The 24240-nt window shown below is 39.7% G+C and overlaps 1 protein-coding gene across 2 annotated transcripts; it reads right to left on the bottom strand.

The window, feature by feature from the left end:
- Nucleotides 1-16340: 16340 nt before the first annotated feature.
- Nucleotides 16341-24010, bottom strand: Vom1r102 (vomeronasal 1 receptor 102). 2 transcript variants are annotated; one of them, NM_001408835.1, is given in 3 exon segments: nucleotides 16341-17477; nucleotides 22165-22433; nucleotides 23756-24010. In NM_001408835.1, coding segments are annotated over 2 exon segments (966 nt in total). In that variant the 5' UTR covers nucleotides 22180-22433; nucleotides 23756-24010; the 3' UTR covers nucleotides 16341-16526.
- Nucleotides 24011-24240: the final 230 nt, after the last annotated feature.

The following is a 24240-nucleotide window of genomic DNA, read 5'->3' as shown; positions in this document are numbered from 1 at the left end:
ACCCGAATCGGCCCGTACAATGAAAACGCAACTCAATTAATGTGAAAACAATCCAGCGTCTAGATTTGGCAGATCCACCCTACACTGTCCTATTCCTAGCTCCCAAATCTCTCATCCCTTGCACCTTTTATTTTCCAAGTCTCCAGCTTCTTCTTCTGCCATGACGACTGACTCTCTCCTCGCTTCTTCTCTTTCTCCTCCCCTGATTCCTCTTACTTTTCTCAGTTCCCCATTGTGTGCTAAACAGTCCCCTTTTCACCTCTCTTCCTTACTCCTCTCCCAACTCTCCCTCCCCCGTTTAATCCCCTCCCCCTTCCTCAAGTTCTACTGGCTCAACTGTCACCAACTGTCTTCTCTCACCCTATTCTTTGATTCTAATCCCCCTCTCACTCCCGACTTTTCCCTCTGTCCAAATCTCATGCTCTTGCCTTTATTTAACAAATTCAGAGAAAATTTCAAGGCAAACCACAACACCCACACACCTATGGTCACTTGATTTTTGACAAAAGATCCAAAACCATCCAATGGAAAAAAGATAGCATTTTCAGCAAATGGTGCTGGTTCAACTAGAGGTCAGCATGTAGAATAATGCTGATCGATCCATGCTTATCACCTTGTACAAAGCTTAAGTCCAAGTGGATCAAGGACTTCTGCATCAAACCAGATACACTCAAACTAATAGAAGAAAAAGTGGGGAAGCATCTCGAACACATGGGCACTGGAGAAAATTTCCTAAAATAAACTCCAATGGCTTATGCTCTAAGATCAAGAATCGACAAATGGGATCTCATAAAACTGCAAAGCTTCTGCAAGGCATTGGACACTGTTGTTAGGACAAAACAACAATCAACTGATTGGGAAAAGAACTTTACCAATCCTACAACTGATAGAGAGCTTATATCTAAAATGTACAAAGAACTCAAGAAATTAGACCACAGGGAGACACATAACCCTATTAAAAAATGGGATTCAGACCTAACAAAAGAATTCACAGCTGAGGATGAGAATGGCTGTGAAACACCTAAAGAAATGTTCAACATCTTTAGTCATAAGGGAAATGCAAATCAAAACAACCCTGAGATTTCACCTCACACCAGTGAGAGTGGCTAAGTTCAAAAACTCAGGTGACAACAAATGTTGGCGAGATTGTGGAGAAAGAGGAACACTCTTCCATTTTTGATGGGATTACAGACTGGTGCAACCATTCTGGAAATCCTTCTGGAGGTTTCTCCGAAAATTGGACATTGAACTCCCTGAGTATCCAGCTATACCTCTCTTGGGCATATACCCAAAAGATGCCCCAACATATAACAAAGACACATGCTCCACTATGTTCATAGCAGTCTTTTTTATAATAGCCAGAAGCTGGAAAGAACCCAGATGCCCTTCAACAGAGGAATGGATACAGAAAATGTGGTACATCTACACAATGGATATTACTCAACTATCAAAAACAATGATTTCATGAAATTCATAGGCAAATGGACAGAACTGGAAAGTATCATCCTGAGTGAGGTAACCCAATCACAGAAAAACACACATGGTATTCACTCATTGAAAAGTGGGCATTAGCCTAAATGCTTATATTACCCTAGACACACAGAACACATGAAACTCAAGAAGGATGATGAAAATGTGAATGCTTCACTCCTTTAAAAAGGAACAACAATACCCTTGGGAGGGGATAGGGAAGGAAAGTTAGAAGAGAGGCAGAAGGAACACCCATTCAGAGCCAGCCCCTATGTGGCCCATACATATACAGCCACCAAACTAGGTAAGGTGGATGAAGCAAAGAAGTGCAGGCCAACAGGAATCAGATGTAGATCTCTCCCAAGAGACACAGCCAGAATACAGCAAATACATAGGTGAATGCCATCATTAAACCAAAGAACTGAGAACGGGACCCCCGTTGAAGGCATCTTAAAAGGACTGAAAGAGCTTGAAGGTGCTTGAGACACCATATGAACAACCATGCCAAGCAACCAGAGCTTCCAGGGGCTAAGCCACTACCCAAGGACAATACATGGACTGTCCTTGGACTCCAACTGCATACATAGCAATGAATAGCCTATCCTAGTAAGAGCACCAGTGGAAGGGGAAGACCTTGTTCCTGCCAAGACTGAACCCCCAGTGAACGTGATTGTTTGGGTGGTAGTGTTAATGGGGGGAGGATGGGAAGGGGAACACCCATAGTGTAGGGGAAGTGGAGGGGTTAGGGGGATGTTGGCCCAGAAACTGGGAAGGGGAATAACAATCAAAATGTAAATAAGAAATACTCAAGTTTTCAAGATGAAAAAAAAAGAAAGAGACAAAAAAAAGTACGAGTTTGAAAGTAGGCATCACAAAGTGCAGGTACATTGCACACTTCAAATGGTAAGACTACAGTCCATTCCAGTCTATGTTCGCATATAGGATTTGGAGCATCTCATTTTGTCTTGGACAGAATGATATAGGACTGGATCTGCTGTTTTTTCTTTTAATGTGTTTAAAATTTTTCATTTATTTTTACTTTTAATTATTCTTTTTTTGCATTCCATTCATTATCTGCATCTCAGTCTCCTTTCTAAATGCTCTTCATCCCCTACCTCCTCCCATCACCAAGAGGTGAAAAAATGAGAAAAGGGAAGAAGAGAGGGAGGGGATGAGGAAGAGAAGAGAAGAGAAGGAGAAGAAAGATGAGGGGAGGGAGGGGAAGAGGAGGACACAGGTTGATTCACAGATACCTGCCACTCTGTCTACTAAGAAATACATCACAGAAGAGATGACATAGGCTTGCAAAAGTTGGTCCAACATGAGAATCAGAGGCAGAAACAGTTTGATGGACAGATCAAGGAAAAGATATAGTCAAGGAGAAAGAAGTGGCCAAGAAATAAACATGTATTATCTTTTGTTAGAGTCAGTTGTACGAATGTCACCTACAGGATGACAGAGTTAGCTTACCCTGCCCTGCAGTGTTCAAGGAAGTCAGGACTGTAGACACAGTGCCATCCTGAAGTTAGTACAATCAGGAAGAACCCTGTAGTACCTGGCATCACTAAATGAGCCTCACACAAATGACAAGTGCTCAGGAGAGCGACCTAAATTTGTGATCTCGAGGGAGATAGAGAGTGTAAAGTGAGGTGGAAACCCCTCTGCAGATGCCCTGCAGGAAGGCCCTTATGGCCCTGTGAGTGCACTGATCCAAGGAGAAATAGGAAGGACAGACTCATCTGTTTCTTCCTCTCAACATGAAGTCAGCTTGCCCCTGTACTGGTGTAGGGAGGCTATGTGAATTGCATGGATTATGCCAGGTGTAATGGGCACCTGTCTGCTCAAACATTCTTAGATCAGTGAATTGTGTTCTCACCATCACACAGCCTACCCTTACCATGTTCTCATCCCCTCATCCCCTCATCCCCTCATCCCCTCTGTGAGCTAATGTGAAATGGACACATGTTTGAAAGGGGAATAGACTCTTCAATCTGCACGTGGAATTGGGATTAGTTGGAAATGAACTGTTTGCTCTTGTTGTACAATTCTATCTAGAAACTAGGAAGAGTTGCGGAGAAGCTGGTGCACCAGCAGGCAGGTGTCAGCATTAGGTCCATAGAGAACATGAAGGACAAGACTGTAGGAATGCCATGGCAGATGAATGGAGAAATCTGGGCTAGGAAATGGTGGCTACTTCTGAAACATCTTCACAATTAATCTCTGTCATTTTTTAAAGAAACTAAAACCACTGTGGGTACTCCTTGGGATTAGGACTTGCAGCTAGGATCTGACCAGTATTTACACACATACCCAGAAGCAGCATCAGAGCTAATTCCTCTCTTGAAATACATACACAGGAGTCTGCAGAGAAGCCCCAGCTCTGCCCCAGCTGTCAGCCCAGGAGACTACAGCCTGGAGCAGGCTCTGCTTGCCTTTAGAGCTCAGTGAGGAAACACCAGCCAAGAACAGCTCTCCCTCTCCCTCTCCCTCTCCCTCTCCCTCTCCCTCTCCCTCTCCCTCTCCCTCTCCCTCTCCCTCTCCCTCTCCCTCTCCCTCTCCCTCTCCCTCTCCCTCTCCCTCTCCCTCTCCCTCTCCCTCTCCCTCTCCCTCTCCCTCTCCCTCTCCCTCTCCCTCTCCCTCTCCCTCTCCGTCTGGGCCTTAGTCACTGCATGTGAGCAGTAAGAAAACATGTATTTCTGTTTGTTCTGATGGGTTTATGAAAAGATACAGATGGCAAAAATCTGAAAATTAAGAACAGAACAGGACAGGGTGAGGCTTGACCAACTTTCTCTGACTAGGACAATGAAAGGATTGATGGGCATTGTTTCTCTTAAGCTCTTGGAATTTGTATCCTGGTTCTTTAGACAACAGGAGTGGAAACTACTGTGTTCACTGTGTACTTATTATCTAGTAATCTCCTCAGGAATGTCTCCTCACAGAAAACTAGCCAAAACATTGGTGTGTAATTTCTGAAAGTGAATCTGGGTAAAATGACTTCAGGAGAAAATATTGGTGGGAACTTTGAAATAATGGGAGGTTTTCTCCTACTAGATGCTGGCACACTGAGGACATTTCCTTCATTGCTCAAAGTACAGAATGACATACATCATAAATAGTTTTGTTTCAGTTAAGGATATAGCAAAAGCAAAGGGATGGATTTTAATAAAGATATGAAATGAAAACATCAAATTTTATAATAGGTACAAAAGTGTTTTAAATTACTATAGCATACAACATCACACAAGGAGCAAAGATGGAGTTCTTCATTGTGAGTCACTTAATTAAAACAAAATGTAAATATAAAACTTTGATGATTCCAAAGGAAAATTAGCTAATTTTTAGAGGTTTCAGGAAATATCCTAAGAGCACGTACCCATGCAGAGCACAGTGCCCTAAGCTGAAGGGCCATTAGAGCTCATCCTTTCCTCTATAGATGCTGAAAACCTTCCTGCTGCCCCCTGATCCTCCTCCCTTATCCTGCCTGGGACATCACCCTTCTAGTTTTGCACTTGGATACAGGGCACTTACCCAGATGGACACGGTATGGGGGGCATTTTGACTGAAGAGATCCTATTTAGGTGAAGGGAGTTTTTAATTCATCTCTTCAGCTTGCAACTTTTCAGCCTGTGGAGGATGAAAAGTAACTGCGGGAGAGGACAGAAGCACAGCATCTCAGTGGAGCATTCTACCTCCCTACTGATCTCACTTATTCTGTCCTGGATGGTAGTCATCTGCAGAAGGCTGAGGACAACTTTGAGTTGCCTGGCCGCACCTGTGGTTGGGATCAGAAAGTTTATGTCCTACAGACCACTCTAACTTTTCTCCCTTTACTCCTTAGACTTAATTGGGAACAATTTGATTCTTCGTACTGCCTCTCATTAAGGTGTGTGACTCCTGTGCCTCTCCAATTAATTATCAAGGCTTTGAGGGTCCTCTCCCTCCTTATAGTGTTGACTGACAGAGTGTCCCTAGACCAGTCCTTTCATGGAGTGCCTTGTTTCCATTTAGTGTTGTTTCTGTGTTCCCTGACTTCTGAACTGTGTTTCAGGATTTAAGACATGAGTATATTCTAAAAGTGAACCTAAAACAAGTAAAATCATAAACAGAGACAAGAGGCAAACCTGAGGTGAGGTGGCCACAGGCAAGTTGAACATAGCTGGCCAGGAATGAGGCTATGTCTGACTGGACCTCAGCTTCTGAGGAGCAGAAATGGCCACCTTATCCCCATTGATGAAGTCAGGGAGAGGCTATGCTTTGTCTCAATGAAATTATAGCCATTGTGCTTCTGTCTCCTGTGCAGGCATGGTGCACACACCTGCACTGAGGACTCAGGAGTGGAGATTGGGCATATGTAGTCCAAGGGAAGTGTGTGTGACTCACAGAAACCGTATCAAGCAAAGCAGCCATTTTAAGGAAGCATTCAAATAGGTATTCGAATGAGAAAACAATACCAGTGTGTTTAAGACTTTCCCCCATATTCTCTTTTATGAGGTTTGATGTATCTGGTTTTTGTTAAAGTCTTTCATCCACTTGAACTTGAGTTTTGTGCAGGGTGAAATGTAAGGATCTGTTTGCATTCTTCCAAACACAAGTAAGAGACCAAGTAAGTCTATCACCAGCTGTTGAACATGCCACCCACCGCCAATTGCATAATTATGGCTTCTTTATAAAAAAATCAGATGCCAATCTGTGTGTGGATTTATATCTGGGTCTTAAATTCAATTCCATTGATCATCCTGAATGTTTTTATGCAAATATCATGTGAATTTTATTACTATAGCTCCGTAATAAAGATTTGAATCAGGTGTAGTGTTACCCTCAGAATTTTTTTGTTCTAGATTGTTTTAGTTATTTAGGGATTTTTAAAAATTTTCCACATGAAGTTGAGTATTGTTCTTTCAAGGTCTTCAAAAGCTTGTGTTGGAACTTTTATAAAAATTGTGTTGACTCTTTAAGTTGCTTTTGGTAGAATGTCCATTTTACTGTGTTAATCCTACTGATCCATTGCCCTTGGAAGATCTTTCCATCTCTTGATATCTTCTTCAATTTTTTCTTCAAGGCTGTTAAATTATTGTCATATAGGCCTTTCACATGCTTGGTTAGAGTTACCTCAAGATATTTTATATCATCTGTGGCTATTGTGAAGGGTGTTGCGTCTTTAATTTCTTTCTGAGCATGTTTGTCATTTGTATATAGGATGACTATTGATTCTTTTTGTACTAATATTTTATCCAAAACACTTTGTTGAAGGCGTTTATCTGCTATAGGAGTTCCCTTGTAGACTTCTTGAGGACACTTATGTATATTATCATATCATCTGCAAATAATGATATTTTTACTTCTTCCTTTTCTATTTGTATCTCCTTGATCTACTTTAGCTGTATTAGTGCTGTAGCTAGAACTTTAATTACTATATTGAATAGATATTAAGAGGTAAACAGCCTTGCCTTGTTCCAGATTTTAGTGGAACTGATTTAAATTTCTCATAATTTAATTTGGTGTTAGTTATCAGCTTGATGTACATTACATTTATTATGTTTAGGTATGGGCCTTAGACCCCTGATCTTCCCGAGACTTTTATCATAAAGAGTGTTGGATTTTGTTAAAAGCTGTTTCAGCATTTAATATGATGATTGAGGTTTTTATTTTCACTTTATTTACATGATAGGTTACATTGACAGATTTTCTTTTTTTTATTGAATATACTTCTTTATTCACATTTCAAATGTTATTCTCTTTTCCAGTTTCCTGTCCATAAGCCCCTTCCACTCCACCATGAGGGTGTTCCCCCCATCCACCCACCCTCATGACACCCCCAGACATTCCCCTGCACTGGGGGTCCAACCTTGGCAGGACCAAGGGGTTCACCTTCCACTGGTACCCCAACAAGTCTATTCTCTGCTACATATGCAGTTAGAGCCCTGGGTCAGTCCGTGTATAGTTTTTGGGTAGTGGTTTAGTCCCTGGAAGCTCTAGTTGGTTGGCAATTTTTTTTTATTAACTTGAGTATTTCTTATATACATTTTGAGTGTTATTCCCTTTCCCGGTTTCCAGGCAAACGTCCCCCTCCCCCCTCCCCTTCCTTATGGGTGTTCCCCTCCCAACCCTCCCCCCATTGCCGCCCTCCCCCCAACAGTCTAGTTCACTGGGGGTTCAGTCTTAGCAGGATGGTTGGCAATGTTCTTAATGGAGTTTCAAGCCCCTTCAGATCTTCCAATCCTTCCTCTAATTCCCCCAAAGGGGGTCCCATTCTCAGTTTAGTGGTTTGCTGCTAGCATTCACCTCTGTATTTGACATGCTCTGGTTGTGTCTCTCAGGAGAGATGCATGTCTGGTTCCTGTCAGCATGCAGTTCTTAGCTTCAGTAATCTTATCTATTTTTGGTGGCTGTATATTAATGGGCCGCATATGGGGGAGACTCTGTATGACTGTTCCTTCAGTTTCTGCTCTAAGCTTTGTCTCCATATCCCCTCCTATGGATATTTTTGTTCCTCCTTTTAAGAAGGAGTGGAAGCATCCACATTTTTGTCATCCTTCTTCTTAACATTCCTGTGGTCTATGGATTGCATCTTGGGTAATTTGAGCTTTTCAGCTAATATCCCCGTGTGAGTGAGTGAATACCATTTGTGTATTTCTGTGATTGGGTTACCTCACTCAGGATGATATTTTCTTGTTCATTCCATTTGCCTATGAATTTCATGAAGTCATTGTTTTTGGTTGCTCAGTAGAACTCAATTGCTTAGATGTACCACATTTTTTAATCCATTCCTCTGTTGAAGGGCATTTTGTTTTTTTTCCAGATTCTGGCTATTATAAATAAGGCTGCTATGAACACAATGGAGCATTGTTTCTTTGTTGTATATTGGAGCATCATTTGAGTAGATGTGCAGGAAATGTATAGCTGGGTCCTCAGTGAGTACTATGTCCAATTTACTGAGGAACCTTCAAACTGATTTCCAGAGTGGTTGTACGAGTTTGCAATCCCACCAACAAATGAGGAGGGTTGCTCTTTCTCCTCATCCTCACCAGCATCTGCTGTCACCTGAGTTTTTGATCTTAGCCATTCTGATTGTTGTGAGGTAAAATCTCAGGGTTGTTTTGATTTGTACTTCCCTGATGAATAATAATGATCAACATTTCTTTAGGTACTTCTTAGCTATTCAATATTCCTCAACTGAGAATTTTTTGTTTGCTCGGTACCCCATTTTATGTTAGGGATATTTGGCTCTCTGGAGTCTAACTTCTTGAGTTCTTTGTATATTTTGGATGTTAAACCTTTATCAGATGGAGGATTGGTAAAGATCTTTTCCCAATCTTTTCATTGCAGTTTTGTCCTAATGACAGTGTCCTTTGCCTTACAGAAGCTTTGCAGTTTTATGAGTTCTCATTTGTTGATTCTTGATCTTAGAGCATAAGCCATTGGTGTTTGGTCAGGAAATTTTCCCCAGTGCCCATATGTTTCAGGCTCTTACCCACTTTTTCTTCTATTAGTTTGAGTGTATCTGGTTTGATATGGAGGTCCTTGATCCACTTGGATTTAAGCTTTGTGCAGAGTGATAAGAATGGATCAATCTGCATTATTCTACATGCTGATCTCCAGTTGAACCAGCACAATTTGTTGAAAATATATCTATCTTCCATTGGAGAGTTTTAGTCCCTTTATCAAATATCAAGTAACCATAGGTGTGTGGTTTCATTTCCGGATGTACAATTATCGTCCACTGATCCACGTGCCTGTCTTTGTACCAATACAATATAGTTTTTATGGCTATTGCTCTGTAATACAACTTGAGGTCAGGGATTGTGATTACCCCAGAATTCTTTTATTGTTACGGATTATTTTAGCTATCTTGGGTTTTGGTGTTGTAAATGAATTTGCAGATTTCTCTTTCTAACTCTGTGAAGAATTGAGTAGAAATTTTGATTGGGATTGCATTGAATCTGTAGTTTACATTTGGCATGATGGTTATTTTTACAGTATTAATCCTGGCAATCCATGTGCATGTGAATTCTTTCCATCTTCTGATATCTTCTTCAATTTCTTTCTTCAGAGACTAGAAGTTCTTGTCATACAGATATTTCACTTGCTTGGTTAGAGTCACACTGAAGGATTTTATATCATTTGTGACTATTGTGAATGGTATCATTTCCCTAAGTTCTCTCACAGCCTGTTTATTCTTTGAGTAGAGAAAGACTGCAGACTTGTTTGAGTTAATTTTCTACCCAGGTATTTTCCTGAAATTGTTTATCAGGCTTGGTGTTTTCTGGCGGAACTTTTGGGGTCACTTACGTATACTATCATATCATCTGCAAATAGTGATACTTTGACTTCTTCCGTTCCAATTTGTATCTCTTTGACCTTTTGTTGTCTGATTGCTCTGAGTAGGACTTTGATTACTATGTTGAATAAGTAGGGAGAGAGTGGGCAGCCTCATCCAGTCCCTGATTTTAGTGGGATTGCTTCAACTTTGTCTCCTTTTAGTTTGATGTTGTCTCCTGGTTTTCTGTATATTGCTTTAACTCTGTTTAGGTATGGGACTTGAATTACTGATCTTTCCAAGACTTTTAACATGAAGGGGTGCTGAGTTTTGTCCAGTGATTTCACAGCATCTAAAGAGATGATCATGTGGTTTTTTTCTTTTGAGTTTGTTTACATAGTGGTTAACACTGACGGGTTTTCATATATTGAACCATACCTGCATCCCTGGGATGAAGTATATTTAATCATGATGGATGATCATTTTTATGTGTTCTTGCATTTGTTTGTGATAATTTTATTTAGTATTTTTCCTCAATATTCATAAGGGAAATTGGCCTGAAGTTCTCTTTCTTTGATGGGTCTTTGTGTAGTTTAGGTATAAGCATAATTGTGACTTCATAAAAGGAACTCTGTAGTGTTCCTTCTGTTTCTATTTTGCGGAATAGTTTGGATAGTATTGGTATGAGGCCTTCTATGCAAGTTTGATGGTATTCTCCACTAAACCCATATGGTCCAGGGCTTTTTTTGGTTGAGAGACATGTAATATCTCCTTCTTATTTTCAACACAAATCCAGCCCTACAAAGAATAATAGATGGAAAACTCCCATACAAGGAAGGAAACTACACCATAGAAAAAGCAAGAATATAATCTTGAAACAGACCCAAAAGAACCTCTAACAACAAAAATAATAAGAAACAACAATCTCTATTTCTTAATATCTCTTAACCTTAATAGACACAATTCTCCAATGAAATGACATAGATTAACAGACTGGATATGTAAAGAGGATCCAGCACTTTTCTGCATACAGGAAACAGACCTCAGTAACAAGACAGACCTCAGAGTAAAATGTTGAAGAACAAATTTTTGAGCAAATGGTGCCAAGAAATAAGCTGGAGCATTCATTTTGATATCAAAGAAAATTTACTTCCAACCAAAAGTTATCAAAAAAGATAAGGAAGGACACTTCATATTAATCAAAGGAAAAATTCCACCAAGATGAATTCTCGATCCTGAATATCTATGTTCGGAATGCAAGGGGGCCTACATTTATGAAAAGAAACCTAATTAAAGCTCAAAGCACACATTACAACTCACACAATAATAGTTTGAGACTTCAACACCCAACTCTCCTCAATGGACAGATCATGGAAACAGAAACTAACCATAGACACAGTGCAACTATCAGAAGTTCTGAACCATATGGACTTAACAAAAATCTATAGAACATTTCATGCTAAAACCAATGAATGTAACTTCCTCTCACCACCTCATGGTACATTCTCCAAAATTGACCATATACTTAATAACAAAGCAGGCCTCAACTGATACAAGATTAAAATAATTCCATGCATTCTGTCAGATCACCACAGACTAAGACTTGTTTTCAATAACAACAAAAATGACAGAAAGCCCACATACACACAAACATTGAACAACTGTTCTCATTGATAGCTTGGTAATGGAAGAAATAAGAAAGAAATTAAAGGCTTTTTAGAATTTAATGAAAATGAAGGTACAACATACCCAAAATTATGGGACACTATGAAAGCCATGCTAAGAGAAAAAATCATAGCTCTGATTCTCTTCAAAAAGAAACTGGAGAGAACATACACTAACAGCTTGACAACAGACCAGAAAGCTCTAGTACAAAAAGAAGCAAATGCACCCAAAAGGAGTAGAAGGCAGGAAATAATCAAATTCATGGTGACATCATCCTAGCATAAAGAAAAAAATACAAAGAACCAACAAAACAAGAAGCTGGCTCTTTGTGAAAATCAACAAGAGATATTAAATCTTAGCCAGATGAAACAGAGGGCACACAGACAGTATCAAAATTAACAAAATCAGAAATAAAAAGGGAGTCATAACAACAGAAACTGATTAAATTTAAAAAAATTAGCAGATCCTAGTACCAAACCTTTATTTAACAAAACTGGATAATCTGGATGAAATGAATAATTTTCTAGACAAATAGCAAGCACCAAAGTTAATTTAGGATCAGATTCCCTTGGGCTTTTAATGACAGTTTCCAATTGTTTAGTTGTTCTAGATCTATTTAAATCATTTATCTCATCTTGATTTAACAAAAGAATCTATCAAGAAAACTGTTTACTTCTTTTAGACTTTTCCATTTTGTGGAGTATGGGTTTTTGCAATGTGACAAAATGATTCTTTGGATTTCCTTGAGTTGTTTCCCCAATCCTTTTCTTCTGCTTTTGTTATTTTCGATATTCTGTCTGTGCCTTTTAATTAGTTTGGATAAGTGTTTGTTTACCTTGCTGATATTCTCAGAACCCCCCAATTCTTTGTTTCATTGATTCTTTGTATCCTTCTTTAGGTTTCTATTTCATGATTGTAGCAGAGGAGTGCAGTGTCCAGAATGAGGCTGTGGTGAACCTCTTACCAGTAACAGATCATTGTAGGTTTTCTTCTCCCTGGGTGTCTCCCACCTGGTTACATGTGTACAAAGGCTTAGTCAACAACTTCCTCTCACTTTGTTATGGCCAACCAAAGACTGGCCCAGCTGCAGACCCATGCCATGGGAGAGAGCCTACCCCTGACACTACTAGTGATACTGTGCTATAATTGTAGACAGGAGACTAGCCTAACTGCCATCATAGAAGCAACTTATGTTGCTTCCAGCACCTGATATAAATAGGTGCAGAGACATACAACCAAATATTAGATGGAGCTTGGGGAATATTTATTTCTATTTCTGTTTCTATGATTATCTATCTCCAGGGTCTCTCATTGAACCTGAAGGGCACTTTTTCAGCCAGACTTTTGAGGCAGTGAGGTTTTCATCAATTGAATTACAGGCATGTGCATGCATCCATGACTCTTATTTGAGTGCTGTAGATCTGACTTCTGAAAGTCATGCATGAACAGCAATCACTTTATCCAGTGAGCTATCTCCAAATTGCTCCCTAATGTTAATACATGAAAATTACTCCATGTCCATTAAGAGTGAGGATTAAGTAAGATGGAGGACACAGTATACTGGACCTGGACCCTACCACCTCTGGACTAAATAAGATACTGCAGAAAGTAAGTAGTTTACAGATGTTGCATTTCATTGAAACTTTCAAAGAGGCCCTAGAATGTAGTCTTTAGTCCTTGTTAACCGTCAGCTCTGGTGTTGGTCAGCATGGATATGAAGTCCCCTCTATCAAATAACAATAGATCCAGGAACAGATCTGCAGCCTGTTAGAGACCCCATTATTCATCTGTCAGGTGGGAAAGGCAATGCTTACTTCCCTGTGCATTATTTGATTTAGGAAATACTAGGTATTAGTTGCTTTTTGTCCATTGAGTGATCCCTACGTAATGCTGGGAAGTCTGACTTTGTGTAGTCTCACTTGAGGACACCATCTGTGTGTCTGGCTTATGGTAGGCATTGCAAACTTTATTTCTGAGAGAGTATGTGTGACCATTGTCACTTTAGACAAAGTTGTGTTTAGGAATTTCTGTTACTTTGATGAGATAGATGCTGAGAATAAAAACTACAGTGATTGGACTTTAGGTTCTTTTCATTTACTTTTTCCTAGAATTTCTCTTTTATTGTTATGTGACCTCTTGTCAGGCAGTGTGACTCATTAAATATGAAGACAGTACATCTGACCTAATATTTTGCAGTTTGTCTCCTCCCATGACCCAAAGATTGAGTTTTTCCTTTTGTTAAAAACCCTAGAGCACATGCTATTCAAGTACAAACTATGACTTCACAGGTCTGGAATATATGCTTAACACTGAATCATTTCTGTGAATTGGTCTTTTAAAACATTAAGTGACACACATACTGTCACCTATGTAAAACATAAATGACAAATTGGATATTTCACTTCTAATGTAAAAGCATATTTCAAGCTCATGTGTTTATGACATCAGGTAATACCAATGATTCACCTGTATTATTTGCTATTTACATTCAAACTTATGCACTCACAGGAAACTCCATCTACATGACACAACAGAGTCGTGCTGCCTTTGCAGCTGAGTGTCAGAAATGAGCATTGTGCTGGTAGGATCTCCAGCAAGCACTTCACTATCCCAGGATGGACTAACAAGTTTCAGATGAGCAGAGAGCAGTCTTTAAATCTGTGTTTAGTACACATTACTCACAAGGTTTTATTATTGAAAAATTACATTCTATTGTATTTATATTCTTGTCATTATTTGAATGTATGTAGATCACTTTAAATTTGTGTATGTGGTGTGTGTGTTTGTGGTGTGTGTGTGTGTGTGTGTGTGTGTGTGTGTGTGTGTTTATGTCTTCTAATATAGGCACCCACTCGCCATGGTATGCATGTAGAGATCAGATTTCACTGAGCCTACTACACTGGTCGTCTTGACTTTCCACTTTGTTTAAGGTTGGTTCTCTTGTTATTCTTTGTTCTATGGGCCAGGTAAACTACTGCAGAGGTCCTCAGAATTCATCTCCCGTCTGCACATAACAACTCTGGAATGAAAGATGCCTGGGTCTTTGTGAAGTGATATGTGGATGTTCAGTATCCGAACTCAGGTTTTTGTTGTGCAGTGAATATTTTATCCACAGAACCATAGATGCACTACAAACAATGCTGTGATATCTGTATGAAGATGATATGTCTTCATTATGAGAAAGAACAAAAAAACCTACCAAGATGCCATTTGAATATTCTAGAAACACAATAAATGTAGTGAATGCATATACATCATATATCTCATAAACTCAGCGATCTAGAGTACTTGTTTACATGCTCAGTTGAAAGTCTGTTCATCAAACAAACAAATAATTTTGTTACTCTTTTACTTGAACATCCAAATGGCATGATTTTGTGTGTCTAACTCTAATGCTACCCTCTATCGGTCAATCCACATAAAACTTTTTTATCTCACTGAGTTATATTATTTTCCATAACAATTTCATAGTTTGTCTATTTTCCACTGTTTGCTGAAAAAAAACTAAGAATGAGACAACCAGACTGATGCCAAAAGTCAGCTTATTATATAGAAACAACAGTCAGAGAGGACACCAGTCTAAAAGCTGAGTTCCAAGTTAATTTTTAGAAAGTTTTTATGCCCCCTGTGTTTCCTTGCTTTAACAATCTAGAGTGACTTATGTTAGTTTGGCTTGCTAAACTATTTAATGGAATTTGCCCAATGGTCTCATAAGTAATAATGTTTTCCCAAGTAACAGAAATTACCAGAAGCTATTTTTTTTGTGCAGATTGAAAAAGGAGAAATAGGGTTTTAGGAGGGGAGTGGGGTAGAGTGTTGAACCTCCAGGGAGCTGGCCAGTGTGGTGTAGGCATTTCCTATTTCTCAAGGCTCCATTCCACAGCACCCAGTGCTTAAATTGCCTTGTACTTAAAGAGCGAACACTATCCCACACCATGCAGAGTCTGTGTTTGGTCATATGTTCTATTCATTCTACACTGTTGTTTCCATTTTAAATTCTGTGAATTTTAAATCCTGATATTCTTAGAATTCTGTGCAAGTTATTGTATGCCCTTTGCACATAGCTCTGTTTTGAAAGTTATGTGTGTAACTCATTTACTTTCTGGATCATGGTACTACTTATGGCCAGAAATGTTTCTCTAATTTGTGTATATATATATATATATATATATATATATATATATATATATGTGTGTGTGTGTGTGTGTGTGTGTGTGTGTGTGTGTGTGTGTATGAAAATCAAAATATCAATACGTACTTGAAGTGGTCAGATACTTATTGCTGCATCTACACAGTGAAGACAGGAGTAAATAAGGCTAGAGTCCGTGATTAGGCAGTGGAAAAGGGCAGAATTAGTTTTAGAGTTGAGTACAGAGAGATGGATATGAGGAGACAAAATGTAACCTAGAGGAGAGGAAGAGGAACCTGATCCACATGGCTTGAAATTGTCTCAGGTAGCTATGGATATCACAGAAGGACAATAACGTAATGTAGGACAATTTGTCCAGTCTAGGAGGGCAGCTTGTATCAATGTCAGTTGAGATTTGTGTTCTTTGTGTGGGTGTTTTGGGGATTGAGAGTTTACTGTTACTAATCTGACTAATAAATTATAAGCATCTGGAGTTTTCTTTATACAGGGCTCATGGTTTATAACAAGCCTTGGCAGAGTAGCCAAGGGCATGGATGACTGGGAATGTGAGCTGATCAGCAGCTAGCAGACTGCAGAGAAACTGGGCTAACACCACTTGGGGATAGCCATGGAAGTGAAAGACTGCTGTTGATGGTGAGTACCCAATGATAGCATAGAATGGTTTTTAAATTTACACTCTTAAACATACTTACAAAAAAATGCGGCATAAGACCATGATGGGTAAGGGTCACCTCAGAGGATATCCTTAAATAATCACTGAGAAATAAAAATAAAGGTAAATAAAAAATCCTTGTCATATATCAAACAGGATGTGGTTTAATCTCCTGTTACATGTTTACAATCATGTTGGTTAAAGTAAATCATTTTAACAGAAAAACAACTTCATATTTCACGTATGCCAAAGCACATAGACAGCTCGTCATGATTGACAGTTCTGATGCCTACATTGGCTCCTCTTAATGGATCTTGTCCATCAATGAGTATTCAAACATTCAACACCCTCACATACATGGACTTCAAATAGTTAACTATATGTTTTTCAGTGATCATAAACACAAAAGGGCTTACTGTAGCATAAATATGCACCACAAGTAGTTGAATAGAATAAGACGTTGGATCATTCAGATACATAGTTCTTGAGCAGGAGACAATGCTGTCAAAGATAGACATCAGAACAAATAAGCTCATGAGCATCAGGATGGAACGGGTGGCCCTTTGTTCTGGAGATGCTTTTCGGGAAAGGCTGGTATCCTGAAGATGCCGGGTCTGTTTCCTGTGCCTACACAAGAGAGCCACCATGTACCATGTCGAGAGGACAATGAGGCTAATAAGAAAGACATTCCTGATGGCCAGCAGTGTAGAAAACATGCTTTGCATGAGGTAACTCATGGGTAGAATAGAGCAGGACTGACTAACATGAATAAAGTCATTTGTGGTCAAATTTGGGGTGGCAATGATGGATAGTAAGAGGTGACTGCTAATGAACATGTAGAGGACACTCAGGAAAAGCATGGCACAGAAGATGTGATGGGGAGGCTTATGTTTGTACTTTGCTAAACAGGAGCTTCTGGGACTGAGGATGATGGCCTGAAGGACACTCAACAGGCAGGTAGTAGAAAGAGAGAGACCTCTAAAAGTTCTGTACAGGTAGAGAAGGGATTTACATATGATGTCATCCCATCGTCTACAAGAAATAAAAATGTCTGTGGCTATACATGCCATAATCAGTAGCATAAGTAAGTTGATTAGGGACAGGAGACCAATGGGCAGGTCAGTGAGTCTGGACCTCTGCCCATGAATGAACTTGAAGATGTTAAAGAGAAGTAGGAGGCTGTTGGCTGATACTCCAATGCCAATTTCAGTGAAAAAGGTATTCCTTATGTTAGAATCAATGTGGAGTCTGCTGTTCTTATTCATCATATTTGAGAACTGAGGCTGAAGAGAAAAGAACAGAATCTCACTCGTCATTCCTTGACATATCTGCACCCCCACCATATTCCACTAAAGATCTCAGATCAAAATCACACCCCACACATCATCCTTATGCTCTCACTCATCCTAAGTTGAGCCATGGTTGGACCCTGTGTTCCATCATGGCTGCATCAGTGTGTGAGCTCCTTCAACTTTATACACTGCACATATCATACATTGTCTTTCCTTATTTAGCACGTGTTGGTGTTCCCGGAGCAGGAAAGCATCTTACTTGATTTTCATTCAAAACATCTTGAATATCTGGAACATTACAGTGTTTTAGTATTTGGGGTGAATTTGAATGAGGGATTATGTGAAAGAAACCAGTCTTTCCTATTGAAAGAGGTCCCATGGATTGGGTACATACTTACTCTATTTGGAGCTTTATTTATTGTAAAACCAAATTTCTTATTATATTTATACAGCAAATGTTTGGAATTATGATCTGTGAATTCAAACCTTTCTCATCCCACCCACAGTCTGCCATTTACTGCAAGTGTGATCTTAAATACTCTAAGGCTGAACTCCATTCACCTCCCCCTGAACATATAAACAGCCATGAGCCTGTGGAAAGTGGACACTAGTTATATAAGAACATGCTGTCATGCCAGTGTTCCAGTACATGTGTTTCTTTGTGGATATTTTGCCTGCTGTTTCTCTCATGCCATGTGTTATATTTGTGCTCTCAGAAACATAAGGCATATCATAGCGACTGGTCAGCTCCATTCCTGCTGGAAAGATAAAAAAAATACAGTACAGAACAACATTGTGATGGAGTTTATTTCAGAGACCTCAGGTAAACATTTCGGTCTTTGAGTAATACTCTGACAGTGTGTCTTCCATGATTGTAATCTCAATCCAGTACAGCCTCTAAGAGAAGAGCAAAGTCAGCAAATTTCAGCCTGCCTTTCTTTATAGAACTATAATAAAAGAGTTGGGATTATCCCCTATTACAGTGTTAAAGGGAAATGGTCCAACTCAGTCTAGATCGATGAACTTAATAGGAGTCTACATTCCCCCCTTCCATAATTGAGTTTTGATTCTCCTGATAGGCCAACTACAAGTTTATATTCATGAAAGTCCTCTATATTTTGTTGAAATGCTACAGTTTCTTGATAAGACACTGACTTACTAAGGCACCATGTCAGGTAGGAAAACCTATATTGCATGTGACTATTAATAATCCATTATCCAGGGTAGTTATGGGAGGAACTTAACACAGGAACCTATAGGCAAAAACTGATGTACACTCATGGAAGTGTGATATAGGATTCTTGGATTTTTTTTTCTTTTTTTCGGAGCTGGGGAACGAACCCTGGGCCATGCGCTTGCTAGGCAAGCGCTCTACCACTGAGCTAAATCCCCAACCCCGATTCTTAGATTTTTGATTCTTGGCTTTCCTGGTCTGTATTCTTAGGTATCCACCAGCCCAGCACCATACACTCACGCTGAGCTGGGTCCTCTCACATAGAATACCAATCAAGCAAATTCACCCCACATGGGCCTACATGTCAGTTTGGGAGGGGAATTATCTGAACTGACATTCCTTTCCCTCTCTGAAATGATCTTCCTTGTACCAAAACAAAGAAAGAAACAAACAAACCAAACACCTGGTCCAGGCAAAATTTTCTTAAATTAACACTCAAACATACCACAGTTATAATATAAACTTTTCTCTTTTTTCTTTCCCAAGATATCATACTAATATCAATATCACAATGTAAAAGTTACATATTCTTTACAACTTCAATCTTTTAAGCCTTCAAATCTCTTTCAACATTCAAAGCTTCTCCAAAATTTTCAGTCTCTAAAATATTGTTTTCCTAACATTTTCAAAATTTGTCTAAAATACTTACAGACCCTGTAAAACTCCAAATTCTCAACAAAACTCCAGAATTCTTTTAAAATTCAATGTCTCTTAATTGTGGGACCCTGTCAGATAAATCATAATTTGAATATTCTCTTGTTTCCAAAAGGAAGTACCAGGGCATTATCACAATCAAATTCAACAAAGTCCAACAGGTATCAAAGCGTGTCACATTTCTGAGACTCATTAAAAACCCTCTTGGCTCTCCACAGTGCTAGGAAATTCCTACAAAGCACACATAGCTTGTTTCCTAGCCTCAAATGGTCTTCACCCAACAGCAACTGCTGCTGCCCTTGGTAGATGTCCTGTGATACTGACAGCTCAGATTGCTTGGATCTATACGTCAACTGAGCTGAAACTTCATTGGTAGTCTCTCTTTGACTCTGTTCATGGACTCTAAACTTGCCATAAATTGACAAGTCACAGCATCCCCCTCTCATCCCTTCCTGCCTTCAGAACCAGTACAACCAGAGAGCCTTTTAAGGTAACAACATTAATGCTTGCAAAAGATGCAGCCTCAGAAGGGGTTGGGGATTTAGCTCAGTGGTAGAGCGCTTGCCTAGAAAGTGCAAGGCCCTGGGTCTGGTCCTCAGCTCCGAATAAAAAAAAAGAAATAAAAAAAAGATGCAGCCTCAGAAATATCTGGACCACAATGTCTGTGTGATGAGGGAAAAGAACACTTTTCAGAAGATTTAATTGTTCCAGCAAGGCAAAGGTCTCACTTTAGTGGTTCTTAACTTAAAATATGAATGACCCTCATTGAATCTTTAAGGAACTCTCTAACTTTACTGTAGAATTTCATAAGACTAGTCTCCAACATCTACACTGGTCTCAGAGTTATATACTAAGACCACACAGGATAATCACTAAGATGTCACCATTCTATGTATTTTACAGCCCAAAGTTTTTAAATATTTCCATGATCTTCAAAAATCACATGGCCAGTGCTGTCACTGAAACACCCCATATTGTAGAAACAGATTCTGTCTTGGTTAGACCTTCTGTTTCACTGTAATAAAATCCCATGCTTTTCAGCAAGTTGTGGAAAGAGATTATTTCAGCATACAGCCTATAGTTCTTTATCCAGGGAGGCTGGGGGAAAACTTAAGACAGGATCCTGGTAGCCTGATCTGATGAGGAAGCCATGGAGTAGTGTTGTTTACCACACTACTCCTTCTAGCTTGCTCATTCTACATTCTCATGGTACCTAGGACCCCCAGCCCACATGGGAAGTGTTCATAATGAGCTGGGCTCTTCCATATCTATTCAATCATCTATCAAGAATATGTACCATGTGCATGCTCATAGGTAAGTCTGGTGGCTGCATTTTCACAGTTGATATTTCCTCTTCTAAAATAAATCCAGCTTGTGTCAAATTAACATGAAACTATATAGCAAGACAGCACCCTATGGGGCATGTACTTTTATAAACATTCCTTTTTGCAAACAAAATACTCTGTTTTACAGAGTAAAATTTCATCACCGAAAATCAAGGGTGTGGATGAAATCATCTTATGCTTATTTAGAGCATGTGATACTAATGGAAGTTATCAAGGGGAGGCAAAGGGGATAAAATTCACAAGTATGGGGTATTGGTGGAGGCATTATACCTCAGGCAGGCTAGTTGGGGAAAATGGTTAACAGTGCAGATATAAAGGGGAGAAAGAGGTACTTATATTTCCCATTAACCAAGGACAATGGCAGTTGATTTATGGTACAAATGCCACCAGGAGGACACACTATGGAGGTCGTTTTGGGATCTTTGTGCAATAAGTGGCAGGGGACTCTTTTATAGACTTCATTTCATGGAATGAAGTCACACCTGCAGAGTTCAGTGTAGTAGCTGGTATCATATGCCTGTTGGCACTAGCTGACTAATAGGTTCAAGATTTCTAAAATGTTTTCTCCACCATTGTTCCTGGAAATGTGTGCTTTTATTTAATTACACTGAGCTGATCAGAGAAAAAGGAAAAGAAAATAAGCTGGGTGGGGGGGGAGGGAGTTTTGGAGAGGAGCAAGGGATGATATTCCAAATGTAAATACATAAAATATCCAAGAAAAATAAAATAAAAAATAAAATAAAATAAAACTTGATCTTTATGAACACATCATACTGTCAGACCACTCAGGCACTGTGCTGTCAGCTCTGTAGAACTGGTGCAGGCTATGCTTGAGTTAGGGTCACTTCAGAAACCTCAGCCCTGCAAACCTGAAGCTCTTAGGAAAGTTAGGCAGGCACAGAGGCTGTGACTCCTCAGTGATATTTTAAATATTATGGCTTCAGGGATTCTGAATTTGAAAACACTGGGAATCCCTGTCTTTCTGGCATTGCAATTCCACAGTAGTAAAGTGAAAACGTACAGTGATGTGAGTGCTTGCCATCACGAATACCAGCTTCCCAGGAAAAACACAGACATTATATCTCTAGTAATCATGCTACCTCCAAATTCCATGGCCATACAAACCTATATGATTTTATACTGTAAGAGCCATTGCTGAGCAATAGTAGCACACACCTTAATTCCAGCATTTCAAAGGCAGAGGCATGTGCATGCTCGAGTTCAAGGCCAAACATTCTACAGAGTAGGTTCCAGGACAGCCTGGGCTACACATGGAAACCCTGTCTTGAACAACCAAACAACAAAATGAACCAATGAGGCATGCATATTGTAGACAGATGTGTTTCTATGGGAAACACTAGGATGAGTATGAGACCTCCTCAGATACAAGCCATACAGAATTCTCTACCCTGTCCCTTCCCAGCAGAACATCAGCAGCTCTTACCTTTTTGCTGAGCATGGTTTAGGAGACCAGGAGAGGACACACACACTCTCAGATCAGCAGAATGTTTAAGGGACATTCATGTAACAGAGGGCAGGAGAAAGTAAGCTGTGACAGGCCTGGGATGATCTATCATACCATTCTTTGTGAGTGCAATTTGCACAGTGTAACAAAACAGGCAAATTCCAACAGTCATGAAATTCTGTGCCTAGTGTACACAACACAGGAAGGGTCTCTGGTTTCTGAAACAGGTTCAATAAGGAAACGCTACACTTGGGGAAGAGAAAGGCAAGCATTAGGTCAGTTTAGGAAAGTAATCCTGTATGGAACATGAAATAAGAAAGAGAAACCTGAGCAGTGCTCAGTTAAAGTCCACTGTGAAGGTCGTTTTTGCTCAGTGCAGAAGAATTGAAACTCTGTGTACAGCCTGAATCAATGAAGCCCTGAAATTTTCCTTTATGTCATTCCACAGTTACCCAAATCATGGACAACCCTGACCCATAGGATCATCAAATAGATGGGTTTGGTAGATGAACCTGGACCTTCTTAATGAAAAGGGCTTGGGGATGAGCTTACTCAGTCAGGATGTCTAACTTTCACACAATCCTAACTTAAACCTAGAAAGATATTAGGGAGAAATGGCTGAGAAACCACCAAAGACACAAACATCACCAAGCAGGTTCCAGTGCCATTTTCAGAGATATGAGAATTAAATGAACTTTGTGAATGTGATGGGCAAACCATAAAAAGAGCCCTTGAGCTGAGGGATGGCAAGTAATTATGACAGACTATGTAAGAAGTATATTTTTAAATCTTAAAACCTTTGTAACTGCATCTTCAGGCTGAGACTGGCAGTGAGAATGTTACCTGAACAGGTACCTAGGAGGAGCATTATGGCCCAGACCCCAGCCACCAGCATGGACCCCACACAGTGCTGCAGCAGAACCTGCTTCTGTCATCACCCAGTGATGCCTCCTGAGAGGCTCGGCTTTGCTGCTAAGTAGCTGTGTGCTCTGTCCCAGTGTGTCTGCCTGGCATTTCTAGTATCAGAATAGTATATGGGACATTTATTTAATGACTAGCACACAGACATGATTAACGAACACAAATATTGTGTCCATTGGTACTGTATTCACTGTTTATTAACAATCTGTGTCCTGTGACCTCATCCCCACAGTGACGCAGGTGACCGTTCCACCAGGCAGAATGAGAATAAGGGATGACATAAGTTGTGAAGTAAAATGGAATGGAATGGCTCTTAAGAAAATTCCTGTCTATAATGGTCAGCAAGGAACACTCTTTTAGGTGAGGTTTGAACATACCACCCATTTCCTTTTCAACAGCTTTTAGAACTTCTAGGTATTCACACTCTAGAAGTCAGTATGACAACATTATTCCTTTTATACTATATAATCAACAGAGGCAAAATCAAGTATATTTGTTTACATTGGAAAGTAAAACAACACTACTTTTCCAGATGCATACAAAGGATCACTTCTGAACCCCTATTGAAATTATACCTTACACCTTATGAATGATAAAGTAAATTTGATACCTAGATTAGAAAATTATATTGCAATTAAAATTAACTTACCTCTTATAAAAATTAAGTAATTTCAGGACCTTACGGAAATGAATATCCTAGGAAAAATATGCACTTGATGTAGAACACAGCACCCTGTGCTGAGGGGTCCTCAGAGATCAGCTGCTCCATGGCAGGTGCTCAAACTCCTCATGCAGTTCCAGCGTTCCTCCTCCCACAGCCTGCCTGGGATCCAACCATCTTCTGATTCTGTACTCCATTGCTGGTCACTTACTCAAATTGAAATTCGAGGGCAGGTGAATTGTGAGTCTGAGGAGATCCTGCACAGGCCTAGGTGAAGGGGATCTTTAATGCATCTCTGTAGCCTGTAATTTTAGTGGCTGTCAGTGACAAGTTCCCACTGGAATGCAGGGACATATGGTATCCCAGTGGAACATTTTACCTGTTGAGTTGACTCTACTCTATTGGGTAACAGCCATCCTGAGAGAGCTGGACCCAAACTTTTCTCCAGGCTTCCTTGACACATCTGCAAGTTA

The sequence above is a fragment of the Rattus norvegicus genome, chromosome 4, assembly GCF_021556685.1.
Source record: "Rattus norvegicus strain SHRSP/BbbUtx chromosome 4, alternate assembly SHRSP_T2T, whole genome shotgun sequence".
NCBI classification, from domain to species: Eukaryota; Metazoa; Chordata; class Mammalia; order Rodentia; family Muridae; genus Rattus; species Rattus norvegicus.
This window is presented reverse-complemented; position numbering and strand designations above follow the sequence as displayed.